This window comes from Argentina silus, assembly GCF_951799395.1.
Source record: "Argentina silus genome assembly, chromosome: Y".
NCBI classification, from domain to species: domain Eukaryota; kingdom Metazoa; phylum Chordata; class Actinopteri; order Argentiniformes; family Argentinidae; genus Argentina; species Argentina silus.
The window spans coordinates 15,616,836-15,630,163 of NC_139654.1; the positions used below are offsets into that span (position 1 = coordinate 15,616,836).

Sequence of the window (13,328 nt, forward strand, 5' to 3'; positions counted from 1 at the left end):
CAAGTAACTTTTACAAACTAGTGTATATATATATATATATATATATAGACACACTCACCGGCCACTTTATTAGGTACACCTTGCTAGTACCGGATTGGACCCCCTTTTGCCTTTAGAACTGCCTTAATTCTTTGTGGCATAGATTCAACAAGGTGCTGGAAACGTTCCTCAGAGATTTTGGTCCATATTGACATGATAGCAAGTTGCTGCAGATTTGTCGGCTGCACATCCATGATGCTAATCTCCCGTTCCACCACATCCCAAAGGTGCTCTATTGGATTGAGATCTGGTGATCTGGCAATTTACCACATAATTTAAGACAAGTGTAGTTGCTGAGACTGTGCTATGACCAGGACTAAAGCCAGATTGGTGCACATTTAGAATGAGAAGATAAAAAGATTCTTAGCTGGGAGTGACCAGGGACTCTAATAAAGGTGCTCTATTGGATTGAGATCTGGTGACTGTGGAGGCCATTGGAGTACAGTGAACTCATTGTCATGTTCAAGAAACCAGTTTGAAATTATTTGAGCTTTGTGACATGGCGCGTTCCTGCTGGAAGTAGCCATCAGAAGATGGGTACACTGTGGTCATAAAAGGATGGACATGGTCAGCAACAATACTCAGGTAGGCTGTGGCGTTTAAACGATGCTCAATTGGTACTAAAGGGCCCAAAGTGTGCCAAGAAAATATCCCCCACACCACCAGCCTGAACCGTTGATACAAGGCAGGATGTACCAATGCTTTCATGTTGTTTACGCCAAATTCTGACCCTACCATCTGAATGTCGCAGCAGAAATCAAGACTCATCAGACAAGGCAATGTTTTTCCAATCTTCTATTGTCCAATTTTGGTGAGCCCGTGCGATATGTAGCCTTAGTTTCCTCTAGGATGTTCATCACCACAGATTGGAAGACATTTGGGGAGTTTTATACCCCTGTGGAAGTCTCTGCCACACATAGGACTTTCCTTTGTGTGTGAATGCCGTTTTGGCTTGTAAGGCCCGTGCCAGTGGCAGGCTGAAAAGTCCATTGGCCAGGTCAATACACGATTTGTATTTCTTGACCCCCAGAGTCCTCAGCGTGCCTTGTGGGTTAATCAGACTGGCCTTGTTAGCTAGGGTTCGGCGGTTAAGGGCTTTGAAGTTGATCACCGGCCTCCAACCCCCTCCAGCGGCTTCAGGCTTTTTCACAGCCTGAATCGGGCTGTTAGTGATTGGATTCAACTCCTCCCGGAGGATCTCCAAGGATAATAACTCTTTAACTATCAGGTCCATCTCCTACACCGCCTCTGGGTTTAGAGGATACTGTCGCACTGTGTACTCCACCTTCGATGGTATGGGTGTACTCCGGTCCCAGCTTACCACAGTCGTTCTTAAAATAGGCTACTGATGCCTTAGCCAGCATTCGGCGCAGGTTCTCCTTGCCCTGCTCCGAGAGGTCACTCTCCTCGACTTTCTGCCTCATGACCTCTGGAACATTCACTGGCTTGTACCAGTCCTGTTGTATAGGCCCCATTCTTACCAATCTTGCGTGTAGTTGCTCCAGCTTTTTCCATACTGTTGTTCTGTTTCGTCTGTTGTTTTCCCGCTCTGTGTACACTCACCGGCCACTTTATTAGGTACACCTTGCTAGTATTGGGTTGGACCCCCTTTTGTAGCCCATCTGCTTCAAGGTCCAATGTGTTGTGCGTTCAGAGATGGTCTTCTGCATACCTTGGTTGTAACAAGTGGTTATTTGAGTTACTGTTGCCTTTCTATCATCTTGAACCAGTCTGGCCATTCTCCTCTGACCTCTGGCATCAACAAGGCATTTTCACGCAGAGAACTGCCGCTCACTGGATATTTTCTCTTTTTCGGACCATTCAACAACCAACAACCATGCCACGTTCAAAGTCACTTAAATTACCTTTCTTCCCCATTCTGATGCTCGGTTTGAACTTCAGCAGGTCGTCTTGACCATGTCTACATGCCTAAATGCATTGAGTTACTGCCATGTGATTGGCTGATTAGATATTTGCGTTAACGAGCAGTTGAACAGGTGTACCTAAAAAAGTGGCCGGTGAGTGTATAAATATATATATATATCCACTCATGTCAGCTAAGAACAGGAAACTGAGGCTACAATTCGCACGGGCTCACCAAAATTGGACAATAGAAGATTGGAAAAACGTTGCCTGGTCTGATGAGTCTCAATTTCTGCTGCGACATTCAGATGCTAGGGTCAGAATTTGGCATAAACAACATGAAAGCATGGATCAATCCTGCCTTGTATCAACGGTTCAGGCTGGTGGTGGTGGTGTAATGGTGTGGGGGATATTTTCTTGGCACACTTTGGGCCACTTAGTACCAATTGAGCATCGTTTAAATGCCACAGCCTACCTGAGTATTGTTGCTGACCATGTCCATCCCTTTATGACAACAGTGTACCCATCTTCTGATGGCTACTTCCAGCAGGATAACGCGCCATGTCACAAAGTTCACATCATCTCAAACCAGTTTCTTGAACATGACAATGAGGGCAATGAAGGCAACAGTAACATATATATATATATTACCTCATGATGTTGGAGGAATCCTCAGCATCGGGATCGGCACAATATTTATTGGCTAGGATGAGACAGGCGTCTGCTGACTCAATCTGGACAGGTAACATAGAGAGAGAGAGAGAGACAGACACAGAGACAGAAACAGAGACAGACACAGAGAGGGTGCGGAGGAAAGGGAAGAAGAGAGAGAGATAAGGTAAAGACAGGCAAAACTCATATCATAATACATGTGACGCTCGTCACATCACCTCCCTGTGACATCACATCACTCAAGAGAGAGGGGTGTGCCACAGTACCTTCACTCTGGCCAGATCGTGAGGATTGAGAACAGATCCCTGGTAGAATTCCACTTGGGTAAAGTGGCGTTTGAACAAGGCTTCCAACTCAAGATTAGGGGAAATACTAGCACACAGACAAAGGGGGGGAGACTGAGTTAGTAGACATACTTCAATAACAATTTAAATTTGAGCCATTCTGCAGTTTATACAAAAATGGGGGGGAAAAGATGAGAGAGAAGGACAGGCAGTTTGATGCTAGAGAATATAGTATTCACCTTCTGTCAAAAGGTGATGACGTCACATGAATTTAATCATCAAAAATAATACTTGAAAATTATAAGTCCCGCCCCTTTGGGCTGATGTGGTGGGTGTTGATGGTTGTGCAATGAGACGTAGGTGAGAGGTCAAGGTGTTCTGCTGTTTGTGAAATTAGATTTAGGAACTTGACCCTGAGAGCTGGTCACAACGGATCAAAGACTTGTGACAGCTGCATCAGATCGATCTCGCAATGTTTACTGACTGAAGACCAACCAAGGGCCAGCTAAAGTTTGTCACTGATAAGTGCTGTGTGATGTGTCGTGATGACTTCATGCCGCATACATACATCTGTCAAAATTGCATATGAGGCTTAAAATAAAAGCTCAATACTGAGGGTTAAAATGTGCAATTAAAAAAAAAAAGGCAATTAAAAAATGGTTAGGCTGCTACTCTAGGGGTAGTAATGTGTTCAATAATGAAGAATAAAAATAAGTGTTCAATAATGAAGAATAAAATGGGGAATTAAAAAATGGTTAAATGTTTTAAAATGTTTAGTTTCAAACATGGGTATGACACATGTCGCGGGTGTGTCACTGATAAGATCACGTGTTTCCCGGGCAAAAATATACCTCTTTCACAGATAACTGACTATGAGACCCCATGGAGTCCTGCAGATAATGTATGTTGTCAAGCCCTCAACAATGTTGAAACTCAACACGGGAGTGGTGGGGGTGATGGAGATGGTGAAATTAATGATATTGTAATGGGTAATAACAACCAGCAATTACCAGAGGGGGATGAAGCCGGCGTGTCTGTACCGCCCAATAATGTAGGTAACGGGGAGGATCTTGCGGAGCGTATGGAAATTGACCGAGTCTCTTTTGACACGCATGATGGCATGCAGGTAATAAACAGAGATAGCTTCAATAATGTTGAGGTGAGAACATTTTTAAATTTCCCAATGCCGAATAGGTCACACACCAACCCAAATTTCGGGGAGTTTTACCAGGCTGTAGTAAACGGTTTTCAGAACCGAATGTCTGCGATAATTGAAAGAGTTGGTGTAAACCCTCGTGATATTATTCAGCTCAATTTACGAGCTGATAGTTTACAAGATGATGTCTCAATGACAGTGCGATAAGGTGAAGGTAGGATTTCAGATTTCAACCAAATTCTTGACCGTCTTGTTCAGTCTAACATGGCGATTTTCAGAGATGAGGGGGTAGATGTCATTGTAAACTTTGTGAGGGCTCCAGGGGGTCGGGTAGGCGGAAGATTAATACATGATTTATTACGGAGACCCTAAAAAAAAAAAGCAAACATTTATTTGTAATTCCAAATCAGAACCAAACATGCTTCGGAATAAACCTAGCTCTACTTGCAAATCCCGGTTTAACCTTTGAAGAGGCTATGCGCGAGGGTTACAATATTCATATTGAGGCCGGGCTCGGGCCTAATGATAGGACCACATTCGCGGATGTGATCAAATTTGAACAGCTGTTAAACTGTAAAATTGTTATTTTTTACAGAGCCTCAGATAGAGATAATCTGATTACGTTCCAAACTGAAACAGAGTCAGAGACAATCCGTTACATGCTTTTACACGACAATCATTTTTACGGAATAAAAAATGTTAAAGGATTCCTTGGCTGTGCATACCTCTGTGTTCACTGTCACACGGGGTATAGCCGAGAAGGTGGACACTTCTGCGAAAAAGCTTGCAATGTCTGTCTTTCAGACTGTAAACAACAAGCTGCATTTCAAAAAGTCAGTTGTAATGATTGCAATCGTAACTGTTCAAATAGTGTATGTTATAGGATGCATAAAGTGTGCAGATGGCGCCCAAAAGCTGAAAAGATGGCGAGCAATTGTCAAATAAATAAAAAATGCCTTAAATGTGGATTTACATACCGTATAAACCTCACAGACTCTAAACCCCATGTCTGTACAATTCAAGTTTGTCACATCTGTAAACAACCCCTTCAGACCGCTAAACCGCCACCTTCATCATCTGTTCAGACTTCTGAAGAAGTGTCTGAGTGCGTAGATATTCATCAATGTTACATGCAACCTAAACCTCGTGTAGCAGAGGAGAAGATTAATCAGAAGCTGGTATTTTATGATTTTGAATCAAGCCAGACAACTGGAACACATATCCCTGTCTATGTGGCAACACAATCCTTGCAAGGGGATAGATGGGGTGCACAGGGCCCTGATTGTGCTCTAGAGTTTTTAATGTATTACCGTCAAAAAAAATTCAAAGGCACAGTGTTCTTAGCACATTATAGCAAAGGTTATGACAGTTATCTAATTTTAGATGCTTATGTAAAACAGGGGATAACACCGTTCGTCATAGCCCAAGGGAGTAAAATCATACTCATTATAGATAGACAATTCCGGCTCAAATTCATTGACACATATTCCTTCATCCCCATCCCCTTAAGACAGTTTCCAAAAGCGCTCGGTTGTAAAACGGAAGCAAAAAAGGGATATTTCCCTCATAAAATGACCGATTATTCAAACATGTTAAATAACTACAAAGGTCGGTACCCTGCTGCTGAAATGTACGGGTGTGATGAGATGTCTGTAGAGCAGAGAAACAGTTTCTTTAAGTGGTATAACACAGTAAAAGATCAGGAATTTGACTTTTTAACCGAGTTAAAGGCTTATTGTCAGAATGATGTGGAGATTTTAGCCGAAGGTGCCACCAATTTCCGCGATGAATTTATAAAGACAACTCGATGCAACCCTTTTGAGAGTGTGACAATTGCGTCAGCTGCTTTAGCTGTTTTTCAAACCAACTTCTTAATCAAAAACACAATCGCATTACCCGATGCTAACAACTACAGACGACAATTCAAGGCATATTCCCATGCTTCGATACAGTGGCTTGAGTATCTAGCGTCTTCACGCGGCATTGACAATGAACATGCATTAACACCGCAAGGTGAACGTTGTTTTGGTCCTCTTCATGTCGATGGATTTGCCGTGATAAAGGGTGTGAAAACAGCATTAGAATTCTATGGCTGTTATTTTCATGGTTGTCCGACTTGTTATAACCCTCATGACATATCACCGCTTACAGGATCAGAGTTTGGGGTGATGTACTCTGACACCATGAAAAGGCTAACTCGGTTAGAAACAGAGTTTAAGCTGAAAACAGAGGTTATATGGGAACATACATGGAATTCGATGAAACAACAGCAACCTTCTGTTAAATTGTTCCTAGAGAGATACCAGGAGCCGAGCCCTTTAAATCCCCGGGCCGCGCTATTCGGAGGAAGAACAGAGGCCATATGCTTAAGGCATATTGTTGAACAGGGTCAGACCATTCAATATGTTGATTTTACCAGCTTTACTGTAATGCAGAGTTTGAATATCCAATTGGCCACCCGGTTATAATCAGAAAAGATTTTAAACCGGTTGAAAATTACTATGGCTTCATACATGCTAAAGTTCACCCGCCGAGGCGTTTGTTTTTCCCTGTGCTACCTATGAAAAATGACGAAGGTAAACTGCATTTTACACTCTGTCGAACATGTGGGATTGAGAATAATCAAGCAACGGCGTGCATGCACTCACAGGAAGAGAGAGCGCTTCAAGGTGTATGGGTTAGTATTGTGTTAATAGAAGCACAAAAAAGAGGCTACATTATAGCTGAAATTTATGAGGTCTGGCAATTTGAACAGAGATCCGATAAATTGTTTAAAGATTACATCTACACATTCCTTAAGCAGAAGCAGGAGGCCTCTGGGTATCCTGATGAGGTTACAGACGAGGTTAGTAAACAGGCTTACATAAACGATTATATAGAGAACCAAGGTATCCAACTTGACCCTCATAAAATTGAGTACAACGCAGCCAAGCGTCAGATCGCAAAACTTTTACTTAATTCCCTCTGGGGAAAAATGGCTCAAAGATCTAATCAACTTACAACCAGCATAGTGAAAGAACCCAGAGAGTTTTTTCAGTACCTCTTTAGCAGTAAGTATGATATAAGCCAGTTCCATTTCATAAATAATGATGTTGCAATCATTCAATGGCGTCATAATTCCAGGTGTGTCTTACCACCCGGTGAATCAAATATTTTTTTAGCTGCGTTTACGACAGCATATGCGAGAGGTGAATTATACAAACAGTTACATTTATTGCAAGAGCGAGTCCTATACTATGACACCGACTCGATCGTTTACCTCTCTACCCCTGAGGATCTTTATACCCCTCCGACAGGCAATTATTTAGGTGATTTGACATCGGAATTAGCGGCTGATGATTATATTTGTGCGTGGACAGCAGCGGGGCCAAAATCCTACGGCTTTCTCACCCAGCAAGGAAAGGTGTGTTTGAAAGTCAAAGGTTTTATCCAGAATTATGAAAATTGTAAAAAACTTAACTTTAATAATTTGACTGATCTGGTAGAAGACTATATTATAGATCCTAACACGCGACGCGAGATCCCTGCCCGTTACAATAGAATTAAACGTGATATCAAAGCTTTTTCGCTCACTAATAAACAACAAGTGATCAACTTTTCAGTTGTTTTTGATAAGAGACGCCTTCTCCCCTCAGGTAGAACACTGCCGTTTGGTTACTGAGTTGTTATTACCTAGGTTCCCAATAGACTGTGTTCACAATATTACCGGGTGTTTTCTATAGTTCTGGAGGAACATTATTTGAAAAAATGTATTCTACAATGTATCCTAATGGTGTTTTATTGTATTTGAAAAATGTATTCTACAATGTATTCTACGATGTATCCTAATGGTGTTTTATTGAAATTGAAAAATGTATATCTCATTAAATTCTTATTCATACGTCACCCCGCCTCATCATTTTTACATATTCCAGGCTGGATAAAATCAGGGTTCACCGTTAACCATGCTGTTATTCTGCTATAGCTTACCCTTGAGAATGGAGGTGACTGTCGACCTGGCATTCCAAATGCCATGTAGCATGCTAATAGTGGGGCCTAGTGGCTCAGGTAAAACTTTTTTTGTAAAACAATTACTTGAAAACATGGAGAGTACATTTTCAAAAGTGCCGGCTCATATAATCTGGGCATACTCTTCATACCAGCCATTGTATGATGAACTCAGTCAAAATGTCAATATCGAATTCATAGAAGGTATTCCCGCAAACTTTAATGATGAAAATCTTTTCCCTCGGAACCAGCACAATCTTTTAGTAGTAGATGATTCCATGGATGTGGGAGGCAATCATGATGAATTAATGAAAGCGTTCACAGAATATCGACATCATAAAAAATTGAGCGTATTTTATCTGCTTCAGAATTTGTTTAATCAAGGGAAACATTCGCGCACGATTAGTTTAAACACTAATTACATGGTACTGTTTAAATCACCACGTGATAAAATGCAGATCCGGGTTTTAGCTCAACAAATGTATCCCGGCCTGAAAAAAATCTTTTTAGAAAGTTATGAAGATGCTACAAGGGAACCGTATACATATTTAATCGTTGACCTACGTCCTAATTGCCCAGAAGCCTTAAGACTACGAAGCGGGATACTTCCAGGAGAGTGGCCGACGGTCTATCAACCTAGAAAGTGACAAGAGACTTTTTAAATAAATAAAAAATGTCTCAACGGATAAAAAGAAACCTTCCCATTTTAAAAGCTTTGCTCGCTCTAAAACCCAAGGAGAGAAGAAGCTTTCTATGTCGGGGGTCGGAAGATCTCATACTCGCACTGTGTGAGATTGCATTAAACATATTGAAGGGAAACATCCCTCTCACACCTGACCAGTTCACTAAATTAAAAAAACAGAAAAAATTTATCAAGCTTTTTGCCGAGCGTAAAACTGGATTTAAGCACAAGCGGAAAGTGCTGACGCAATCTGGTGGCTTCCTGCTACCATTATTAGCCACTGCAATTCCGTTTATAACTAGTCTGTTCTCTCGTCAGAGATAGCCATAGACACTCTGGTTATGGCTGCGTTTAATAAAATGTACATGATTTCTCCACAACAGTTGGATAATTTAACCCAAAAGAGCTCACAGAGCATTGGTGAGCGAGCCCAACATGTCTTGCAAAACAATATGGAACGAGTTCTGAAACAGACAAGTGTTGACTCGCATACTAAAGCCAAGCAGTTCAATGATTTACTCGATAAATATCTAACCTTGCTCCGCAAGGGGGAGACTCGAGATCGCTAAATCGTTTTTAAACTACCTGACAAGCCCTCTGAGAAATCAGGTGAAGCTGATGAAGGCTACATAAGAGTGGAGGAGGAGGAAGAAGCTTCTGACAAACTGGAGGATGAGATTTTGGAGAATATAGGTTCTCGCAATCGAAAAAATGCAGCCTACATTCTGCAGAAGCTTCGTCAATCAAACCTTCTAAGATGGAATCGTTCAGGCGAGATAATTGTCCAGGATAACCCTATTAAAGGATCTCATATTTTCGATTTGATGAAGACGCTGTCAAACCGACGGTTCCATTCCGGAACTCTACCACGCGGATGGGATGTATTTTTAAATACAATTTCTGAATTAAATATTCCAATCACAACGGTTACGAACACACATGCTCGCCAGCAATTACGGCTTAAACCCTCTAAAACCTCGAGTGAATCAATTCCTCAGATACGTCACAGCAAGAGAAACCGTGGAGAAAAAAATAAAAAATCATCAATCATCATCAATCATTATTAGACATGTCTTACGACAGGACCCCTTCTAAAACACCTAAGGATATATTACAGATGGCTACATCAGCAGACTCTGAATGGTCAACGCCCACCAAATGGCAGCTCTCTACACCCATCCCTCCTAGATGGCTAGATTGCAATCGAAAAAAATAAATTCAAGCAGACTGTATGATCTTTTAATAAATAAATGATTTATTGAAATTAATATATGACCGAAAGAGTATTCATTCATGACAATTATAACACTCTTTAAACAGTTTTAAAGAGCATGCATTCTGATTATACGTTTTAACAGTCTTCACCCGTGAAATACATTTAGCATATTTCTTGACAAACTTGCTGACCATAACATCATTCTTTTTTAAATGATCAGAATACAATCGCATTGTTTCTTGAAAGGAGAGTCCTTTAAACCGTTGACAGAGGAAGAATACTACATGGGCTCCACAAGTCGCTGAATAATCATCTTGAACCTTCTGTTTGTTATAGCGTATTTCATGAGCGTTCCTTGATAGAAAATGCATAAACGCTTCAGGGTAGAATCTGTGATCTGGAGGATTCGCATATGAGTCAAAAAATGTTGCCTTGTCAGGTTCAGCTTCAATAACCATACCCACCCAATGTTCCCCCTCTCTGTTCTGATCGTGCGTGTTAACGACTAGATAGCTCGGTCGTCTATCTATCTTGGAGGGTAGTATATCACTAGGCCAAACACCTGCAAAAGCATCACCTAAAATTGGCTTTAATATAGACTCCAGCTGATGGTTATCCATCCTTTTTCAGGTTTAAAGGTTTCCACTTTTTTTAATAGTCGATCAGGACTTGTCGCTTTGAGTTTATCTCTATGACACTGTCATAGCAGGCATACACTATCAGGGTCGTTGTCTGGGGTAGGGCTACTCTGAATCTTAAATCCAGACGACAGGTACCATGCACCGAGGGTGAGAGAGCCTCGCTGTCTAATTCATCATCCCTCGACAAATTGAACAGGAACAATGAGTAACCGTTTTCAAAGTTGTCACGGTTAATGCAGAGCGGAGAGTCTCTGATATGTCGGTTTGTACCCAAATATAAGTTGTAAAATTCTCGAACACTCTGATGTGTATCAAAGTGGGGTTGGTAGGGTTTTGCGGGGATAAAGCGTGAATTTACACTGAGACTGAGATATTCAAGATCCGAGTGCTGGAATCTGAACGGGTTCTTTTCCCTTGCTCCAACGAAAGCTCGATGATCAACTAATCCCGCTACTATATATTTAGGGAGCCTCCCTAAATATAAATGGTCTTGCGAGCACACCCGTGAGCCTGTAGGGATTGTATAATTCTTAACGACTACCCGGCTTATAGGGTATAGCGCATTGGATTTCATCAGAGCAGCCGAATGTCCTAACATGACATCGGGTGAAACCTGTACTTTTTTTCGCAAAAATACTTGCAGATAGGATTTTTAATGCATACTCCTGGTCTGCAGCTGACACCAGTGTAAAAGCACTTTTGGCTTTCACCAGTTTCAAACGGACATCCACATTGTTTAACAAGAGTCTTTCGGAGAAAAATATGTCACAGTGTAGAGGCCCCATTAGTTCGAATGCGCGTGAACCTCAACAGAAGCTCGCGCGCTTAACAAGCCCTGTGTTAGGACCATCAGCCGCGATAGATACAGAATCCAAATCTGCACCTTCATCTTTGTACCAGAGCCCTGCTGAAAACTGGCTCTCCAAGGTTTCTTTTGAAAAGTTGAGCAGAGTTTCAATAATAGATCTGTAAGGATGTGTTGCGGACGATGAGCTAATGAGAACATCATTCAGACTGACATCTACCTGTGAGAATATAGTATTTAATGGGTATTGTATTATTCCACAATTATCAGCGCCTGCAAGATCTGTTCCATCTGCCTTGGTAATCTTGAGTCGTAGATAGAGCAATGTTGAGTTTAGATCTAGATAGGCACTTCCACTTCCGGATATCTGAAAATCCAGAACCTCTTGATCCACAATAGAGTTTAGAGGATGGATCTCCACATAACTGCTTTGTTCTATAGACAATTGGGTCATGGGCGGTGCAAAAAGGTCAAGTTCCGATTTGGTGCACTCAGCTGAGAGATGATGTACAAGAGACATTCTTCTTATTCTTATTATTTTTAGAATATATGTCCGTCACTTAGTCTTTTAGCCTTTCTGGGTTTTTTTGATATGCGTTTCTTAGAGGTGCGATGCTCTAACAATGCCACAGATCTTTTTCTTCTTCTTCCTCTGGCAAAGCGTCCTATTCCTGATCCTTTCTGAGACTGGCTGGCTCGATTGGCGATATGACTGGTTACGGCCCCCACAACGTCTGATGTTATCCCCTTCGCTGCTGATTTCAAATGTGGTTTAACAATATTTGCCCTTCGCTTAAGAAACGGTAGGACAAATCTGAACGCCGACTTAAGATAGACCCTAACCCTCGGCCATATTGCACAGGAGCACCTACAAACCCACTTAGACTGCCATGACCTGTTTGGTTTACGTAATAATTCACAAATCTTTGTAAATCTATTTTTTCTTTTTTTTTCTTTTTTTTTGCGGCTGTTTTTGCTTTGTTCTATAGATTCAGATGAGAGACTTTGGTTTAAAGTGCAGCTTGCAAATTGTCTTCCCGTATGTGAATCGAATCGGCTTGTTTAAATCCGTTTTTAGCTCAATCTGTATATCCTGTATGCGCTGTTTATTAACAGGAACGTAGTGTAGCTTGCTATAGGAGAGAGTGATGACATCGCCGTAAGATCCTTATTTTTTAACGATTCTTAGAAGGGGAACAACATAGTCTCCAACATGCTGTGCTTCCACGATATTCATATAGACGAAAAAATTATACTGCCCTGCATTAATATCGCTGGGATATTTACTCATGGGATTTCCACCCGATCGTGTCCATTTGTCAGGCTCAAATCCTAGCATGTAGGCTAGCGGAGCCTTGAACCTGAGAGAATATTTATCAGGTCCTAATACAGAAATTATTTTATGTATAGAACTGTAATATAAAAGTAGATCTGTTTTTTGTTTCTTAAATATGGCATTTATCTCCTTCACTATCGCATCGACACTGTCATAATAGCCTGTAGGGATTTTCTGGTAGATTGGAGGGTCCCGCGGTCTCGAATGGTCTTTCAGGTCATAGGTATCTTCTAAACTTATAATATTATTCCATGTATGACATTATCTCTGCTAACGCCACCTCATAAGGTCCATGTAACTCTATAGGCTGAGACAGCGTTATCGTATAATTTGATTGTTATTGACTGTTATTGCTAGGGTAAACGTAGGCTAAACATAGAAAGATTCTCGCTCCTCCATCCTTGCTTCTTCTAGTTTGGCTTCTTCTTGTTTTTCTTCTTCCCAAGCTCTATGACCTCTTTAGCAGGCAGCCATGAGTCAAACTGACTAGGCCAACCTTGCCAGTGGACTAAAACCATCTTCCGTCCATTTTGAATTTTCTTGTCTAAAATCCTTTCTACCCGAAAGACTGTGTCAGGGGTGATTCTCACTTTCTGCAGTTCTGCCTCATAGAATGTGCCAGTAAGAATTTCACCTTTTATATCCCT

The 13,328-nt window shown here is 41.4% G+C and overlaps 1 protein-coding gene across 1 annotated transcript in view; it reads right to left on the bottom strand.

Moving 5' to 3' along the window:
- The window catches only part of LOC310824004 (calcium-activated potassium channel subunit alpha-1a-like), a gene marked incomplete at both ends in the record, with an annotated part of 253,970 nt that overhangs the window by 82,558 nt on the left and 158,084 nt on the right, over positions 1–13,328 (bottom strand). The window contains 2 exons of the mRNA XM_083696912.1: positions 2,554–2,636; positions 2,841–2,946. Of these exons, the coding sequence (XP_083553038.1) occupies positions 2,554–2,636; positions 2,841–2,946 (189 nt within the window). The remainder of the gene's footprint in view (positions 1–2,553; positions 2,637–2,840; positions 2,947–13,328) is intronic.